This window comes from Tasmannia lanceolata, unplaced genomic scaffold, assembly GCF_043159265.1.
Source record: "Tasmannia lanceolata isolate RefF3 unplaced genomic scaffold, GAP_Taslan_0.1 ptg000003l, whole genome shotgun sequence".
Classification (NCBI taxonomy): domain Eukaryota; kingdom Viridiplantae; phylum Streptophyta; class Magnoliopsida; order Canellales; family Winteraceae; genus Tasmannia; species Tasmannia lanceolata.
In genome coordinates, this window is record NW_027518680.1 from 13,703,401 (window position 1) to 13,711,038 (window position 7,638).

Genomic DNA, 7,638 nt, shown 5'->3' on the forward strand with positions numbered 1-7,638 from the left:
TTGTTTCTTTATTAAGTATTAGAAATAAGAGATTATAAATTACGAACGTAGGAACAATGTCTGTTCCTAATCTAGCAATAGGATATAAGAGATTATAAATTTATGGAGCATTAATTATGAGAGCCCCAACTGGAAATGATTTAGATGAGGAAATGATATATTGATGCCCTTTTTCTGCTTCCGACAACCCCCTCTAGTGTAAAAGAGAAGTCATAAATACACCAGAGGGGCTGCCTCAAGTAAAACAAGGGCAAATATATCACTTCCCTTATACGATGGGTAGTCGTACAGTCCCTTTTTTTTACTTTCTAAAAGTACGGCACGACCCACTCCATAGGACGATCCAAACTCCCCATTAGTTGGGCCACAACGTGAATAGATTGTGCCCCAAAAATCATTTCCATAAGATGATCCTTACCCAACTTCTTCTGAAGATCCAAACCATTCATTTGTTGGGACCCGATGCAACTAGTCTTCTCCCAAAATTCATCTCCAAAGGATGATTCTAACCATCCGATCTATAAAAGGAAGGCAACATATAACAGATCGAAGGGTTGAAATAATCCTGTAGAGATAAATTTTGGGGGACTGCCTAACAAATGAACGGTTTTTGAACAATGTTGGCCCAATAAACTTAATAATAAGTAAGCATTATATGGTGCCCATACGTAGGGGCACCATATAATGCTCGAAGATCAAAAAGTTAGGATATCATTTGAAAACTCTACAAATTGGATATGATTTTTTGGCCTAACAACTAAATGGTTTACATCAAGGTCCAAGAAATGAATGGTTTGGATCTTCGAACAAGGTGGGTCCACCTCTTCCAAGATCTAAAAGGAAGTGATATTTTCTCCCATTTTTTTAATTGGAAGAGCCCCCTCTAGCGTATTACTATTTATGACTTCTCTTTTACACTATAGGGGCTGTCCCAAGAAAAAAAAAGGGCTGGGGCCGAATATATCATTTCCTCTATCTAAATCTTTTAGTTGTTGAGGGTGATAGAGATGTCAACGTCAACGTGTGTGAGAGGAAAAAAGAGAAAATGACAAAATGTGTGTCGGCCTTAGGCATACAAGTATACAACCCGGTAAAAAGGGGCATAGGTTCTGCATGGGGCGAATTTATCAACGCCCTTCAAAATAACGTTTCTTTTTACCCATTTGAGTGGTTTGTCAGTGGACACCCCATTTAAAACTTTTACAATAAAAAAGGGTGATTGATATTTTCACCCCCTTCAGTACTTGCACACCTCCCTTATAACGTGATTTGACATAAAGTGGCTCACTTTTCACTTCAAATCAGGTTATAGCGCGCCGCCGGGGGGGGGGGGGGGTGCGGGTGGGTGAAAATATCATCTCCCTAAAATAAAACCCCATTTTTCTGAAGAAAATGTTCAAAACACATTTAAAGTGCATTTTAAATGTATTAAGTGCATTATTTTGGACAAATTTCCAACTTTGCCTCATTATGTTCTGAAAATGACAAATTTTAGAAGCGTATTGTTTTTTGTTTCCTGTTCTTTAAGTATATTTTTTTATAACCAATACACTCAAAGTTTGTCTGGTCCCGTGTTTTTTTTTTTTTTTTATCCAAATCACATTTTGCTAACTATGATCCTCGCATGCCCTCTCAATTAACTCCCACTCCCTCTCCCAAGTTTTTCTTTGGTCCTATTTGCTCACTTGATAAACTAGTATTTCATTGGGGGGGGGGGGGGGAGGGGGGGGGGGGATTTCATGGCTGTCAAAATGGCCTTAATTCTAGGCAGTTTTTCAATCCATCTACATCTATATAAATGCACTACTGCATAAATCAAATTTAGATTTCCTTTGCTTATGCAGGTGGTAGGGATTTATTTTCTTATTGTGGAACGCGAGCATTTTGACTCATGGGTTAATTATTATGGATGTTTATGGATTTCTTTGGAATATTAATTTTGTCTTCCGCTAGTTGCTCTGAAAATGGAATGTGGTTAATTGTTTTGGCCTTGCATGCCCAAGTTGTTGATTTTGTTAGAGGGCATGCGTCGCCATTACAGGTACCCCAGCTTGGGAGGTGACAAAAAGTGCAAATCTAAACTTGACAACAAGACTAGAAGCACACAAGAGCAATGCTCCTTTTTTATTTAGGCAAATCTTCTCACAACAAAGTTACTACAGCTAAAATAAAGCATCAAATGACATAAACCAACAGAGGCAATGTCAAGCAATGTAGTACATAGGGTCTGGGACCTTGAAGGTACGATTTCCAATGTTGCTCCCAAGAATATCACTCCATTGATCCCCCATATTCCCCAGAATTCTATACCCTTCTTCCACAAGGTTGCTCCTCTGCCGAGATTTGTACATTAGAGATGTTCCCACATCACTTGAACCTCTGCAAAATATTACCACCAAAAGCAATATACATTGTTAAAAGGACACATTGGCTAAGCTTAGAGAAAAACAAAAACAATGTAAAAAGAGAGAGAGACTTTAATATGAGCTTCTCGTAGGTGCAATATCCAGCGTTGTTGAGATTGGTGACAGTAATATTTCGTTGTGCTTCGCTTCTCCCGGTTATAAAGATGATCTTGAATCCCTTATGGACTAAGTTTAGGCTCTCTGGCAATGCAGGTGCTTTTCCCAGATATACCCATTCATTGAAACAGGTTGAGTTGTATTTCTCCACCCTGAAATTACAAGCAAAACCTTAGGATGACCCCACAAAGACCACACTATTTAATGCTAGGCAAAATAGAAATAAGGAAAGATATCGTTTAGATCCATCTTCCTTTTAAAAGATAAGGTGCAGTACATTATTTTAGTGTATAATATCACCCAGTACTGCCCATTCTGCCTAGAGATAATGCAAGATCTTAAATCTCATACGTAGAGGCAAAAATCAATTTTATGGTAAGCTTGAAGCCTGACATAGGGAACTAAAGACAACTGTATATTCTTGGCTTCATCTCCAATGGCTAAGTCACTTTCCTTTTTTATTGGAGTAAGTCATGAAATTTATGCTTTCACAAGTAATAAATTCACCCTCAACTAGGATTAGTTCACCCCCTGTTACAATCATCCAAGTGATAAATATGTACCTTTGGTGGGCCCTACTAAGTGGATGGTGTAGATCTTTAGTGGGGCCCAATAATGAATGGTGTAGATCTTTGAACAAGGTGGATACTATAAAAAGTTTATTTTTTCATTAAAAATTACTTGGGCCCACTCGGTTCAAAGATCCAAATCGTTCATTTGTTAGGCCCCAACGTAAATAGGCCTTGCTGATAAAATCATATCCATAGGATGATCCAAACCCTTTGATCAACCTGTAGTTCTCGACAGATTGGAGTGTTAGGATCCTCATTTGGAGATGATATTTGGGGAAAGGCCTACTTACATTGGGGCCTATGAGGCTGCTTTTTTTCCCTTGTTTTTCAGCCTTTTCTAACCCTCTCCTCAGCCCTCGCCAAATCCCTCTCAGGTCTTTCCCTCTACCATCCTACCTCACCAGTGCCTAAACTATTATTCCATTGAAAAAAGGCTAGCGATATTGGCACTGCCATGTTTTAATAATTGCACAAACTCAGCTTATCTCCTCCTTTTTCATTGGCTTTCGACACCTTTTTAGGAACTGCAATAACCTTTAACAGCTGTTTAAACATAAAAGACAAGCTGAGTTAGTTCATTTATCAAACAAGCATGGTAGTGCCAACATCATTAGCCAAAAAAAAAAAAATCATGGATGCCAAACATGGCCTTAGATCTAAAATATGTTATTATCATCATGGACTCGACCGAGTTTACTCAACTCGACCAACTTCCGAGTCTCCGAGTATGATGGAAATTGTAAAAAAAATTAATATTTGTATGGTTTTGTGGAAAGTCTATGTAGTCTTCAAGATAGTTATTGTGTGTGGAAAATGTGAGAGAAGCTTCAAGGGTGAAGGCTTAAGGGAGAGAACAAGTGTAGTAATCTCTTGTAAGTTGTTTTGATATATATATATATATATATATATAAAGAGTTATTATTTTGGGGTTACAATTAGTTTTTTGGTGGAGCGTTACACGTGCCCTTTGGCTGTGTATCTCCCAAGCTCCTTCCCTTTCTCTTATGATCACAACACGCATAATCGATCCATGGAATTGGGGACACCAAAGTTTCTAACCCATGTGAGAGAGAGAGAGAGAGAGAGAGACCCAAATCCATGGTGAGCATAGTAAGGTAGATTAGAGAGTGTAGTCTCATCAATGTCGAAGATCCAAGCGTCTTTGCCATCACCTCGGAGTTTCAAGCTTTCAGCATAAAGAACAGCCTCATTTGCCACTACTTTGGAGTCCTTACGGTAGCGGTCACCCATCATGTAATGGCCCATATACGTCTCACAAGACTCAGGAACTGTCTTCCAGTCCCGAATGTTGTAAGTCTCCACAGCAAGTCTCCAGCTCAGGCACGAGACACCATCGGAGTGCACAGCTCCGGTGCCAGTGACTGACCGGAGAAAGTTAATTGGAAGGGGCTCTCTGGCTTGTGAAACTGAAAGGGATGTGGTGAGGATAAGGAAAAGAGCAAGGCCTTCCATGACTAAGTAAGCTATGAACCTCTTGCTTAATTGGAGATTTTACAAGAGTGGCTTGTATCTCTTTTGAGGCTCCTTATAGGTCCTTTAAATAGAAGTTGAGGGACCTATAGAAAGCTAGTCGTAGTGAAAGTGATATTGCCACTCCGAGAATTAGGCATGTGCAAAGTACCTCATTTCTGGTCGGTAAGATTTTACATGCTGTGTGTGCGGTGAAATCCAATAATTTTTAAAAAGTACAGTGGGGCCCACTTTATAGGATAATCCAAACGGTTCAATTGTTGGGATAAATAGGATGTACTCATGTACCCGTAGATCATTTCCATATGATGATCCCAACCCTCTGATTTGTTGGGGGATTGCTCACATTATAGAAACCTATACAGATTCGAGGATTAGGATCGTCCTACGGAGATGATCTAGGAGCTACAACCTATTTATGCTGTGACCCAATAAATGAACCGTTCGGATTATCCTATGAAGTGGGTCCCACATTACCATTTTGGAAAAGAATGGACTTCACACGATGCAAACAGCAGATAAAAACTCTTCCTAGAGAGATGCTGCTAAGAGATTTTATATGTAAAGTAGTTCTTGAGAGAGAGAGAGAGGTCAACTAACGTTGCAACTTGGGCGGGTTTTACCCTACCCGCATCGACCCGACCTGAAAATAATATGGGTCGGGTTTAGAAATCATGGGTCTTGGGTAGGGTCGGGTTTTAGATTGAAAATCTCTACTCAATCTTGTGAAAGGTAGGGTTTAAAGAAGAAAAAAACCCAGAACCGCATCCGACTCATATAGGTGTATAGACTATGACTTTCTTACGTATCTCTTGAATAATATAGCAAATTATTTTCCAAAATATTGATATAATTGTTTTCACTGTAGTGATCATGTTTGTAATGTGAAAATATAGTTTCCTTCTTCAATTCATACTTTTTTTATAAAAATTTATAATATAGAGAATTCGTGTAAAGTATCCAATGCAAATAACTAAGATAATAATAACTAATTAACTAAGTAATGAAGAATATTTATTCAGTATAAACAAATGAAATCTTCTCTATATTGTCAATAGATTAAGGATATATAAGGCTTCTTTTTTAATAGTTGTAATTCATTCAAAAAAAGGGGCAAGACCGAGAAAGTCACCCCACAGAGATATAAAGGAACAAAAACAACAAAAGAAAAAGGAAAAAATAAAATACAATCACGGGGGGAGAAAGTCAAACATCTCCAAACCCGGCCTTTCCACCCCCACTACGAGCTAAACCATCTTCCACGCAGTTTGCCGATTGCCTTATATGGTTGAAGGTGATTGATGATTCGCCAATTCGATCCTGGATCTCATCAAAGAATGGGCAAATCTCCATGGTGGAATTGTCGACCCCCTAAGCCATCGAATAACATTCATGGAGTCTCCTTCCACCATCATCGAATCCATTTGGTGGGGTCCGGACTCAGCACTGAGGAATCCGGACTCAGCACTGAGGAATCCGGACTCAGCACTGAGGGGTCCGAACTCAGCATCCAATTAGCTGCTGGCACGTGGCCCTCACAAGGACCGTTGGAAGGCCAACACCTGTCCCCACTAGGTGTGGCACCTGGACCAATCAGGGACCTCCACCTGCCCTCCTTAGGTATGAAACCTGGTCCATACAGAGGCCACCACCTGGCTCAGAACTACCACCTGTCCTAGACAGGTGGCTCAGAATCACTATAAATAACCTTCACTTGTGCTAAGGTGAGGGTCCTGAAAAACTGAGAACCAAAACTCTAAGCTTTTTGCTCTGACATTGCTCTACACTCCTGCTCATACTGACTTGAGTGTCGAAGCGCCCGTCCGGAGTATCACTCCGGGTTGGTCCTCTGACCCTTTTCTTTCTTGTCTGTACTCTTGTGCAGCGCAGGACTCAACCAGCCCCTCAGTCGTGGCTCGTTAGTTCGGACCACCCAGCCCTACCATAACCTGTTACCGATTTTAGGCCTAACAGATTTGGCGCCATCCGTGGGACCACGCAACAAAAAGCTGTTCGAAATCTCACCCAGATAAAAATGGTAGGACAGACCGGCAAGCGAGCACCTCCGACTTCTCGGGCTACCCGGGCTACAGCCCCCCGGGAAGGACGAAGTGAGCGGCTGGCCTCGCAGGTGGAGGTCGGGGCGGCCGTGGAGCGGACTTCGCCCCACTCGGACCGTTCAGACCCCACCCCGACCCCGAGGGAGATGCGGGCCCTTTTTCAGGAAATGACTGCTGTAGTTGCGCAGTTCAGGAATGCGGCCCCCGCACTCCAGCAACACCCAGTCGAGGTTTCTCGACCCGTTCAGAGGGGAGAAAGCTCCCGCAGAGAACGCGCGTCTCCACCCCGGGATCAAACTCATCACTCCACAAGAAGAGACCACTGCTCGCGGGACAGGAACGTGTGCCCTGAGCCTCGTCGTCAGCATCACCGGTCACGATCCCCCTCCGTGCAGAAACGGGGCAGCAAGAGAGACCCTATGCACGGAGAGGGATCGCGGCACCGGCGAAGGAGTCCCCTCAGCCAGTCCGGATCCGCAAGGAGCCCATCAGCCGTAAGGAGTAGACCTGCCCGTCTGGCCGAACAGAGGGATGATCCGATGTTACTGAGAATCCAGAAGATCGATAATAGAATCGAGGAGCTGGCTAGAGATCATGGCCGCCCTGCTTCAAGGATCTTCAGTAGCAATCCCCCTTTCACAGACAGGGTACTCGGTGCAGCAGTCCCCTTGGGCTTCAAGATGCCGCAGATCCCGCAGTATGATGGGACCACCGATCCCGTGGATCATCTGCAGACCTTCAGGACGACGATGCTTCTCCACGGGGCGTCGGACGGGTTCCTTTGCAGGGCACTCCCCACCACATTAACTGGAGCCGCGAGAGACTGGTACTCACGGCTGAAGCCCAAGTCTGTGGACAATTTCGACGACTTCGGGGACGACCTGGCCCGGCATTTCATGAGCAGCAGAAGGCCTCGAAAGACGACGGCTTCGCTGATGGCCCTGAGGCAGGAAGACGGTGAGGCCTTAAAAGCGTTCGTTGGCCGGTTTAACA

General features: G+C 42.9%; 1 protein-coding gene across 1 annotated transcript; it reads right to left on the reverse strand.

Moving 5' to 3' along the window:
- Nucleotides 1–2,105: 2,105 nt before the first annotated feature.
- On the reverse strand, nt 2,106–4,567 carry LOC143861360 (acid phosphatase 1-like). Its single transcript, XM_077372289.1, has 3 exons — nt 4,185–4,567; nt 2,477–2,674; nt 2,106–2,379 (listed from the first exon to the last, which is right to left on the reverse strand). Exons 1-3 carry the CDS (start codon nt 4,565–4,567, stop codon nt 2,205–2,207), a joined length of 756 nt encoding a protein of 251 aa, XP_077228404.1. The 3' UTR covers nt 2,106–2,204.
- Between the last annotated feature and the right edge of the window lie 3,071 nt (nt 4,568–7,638).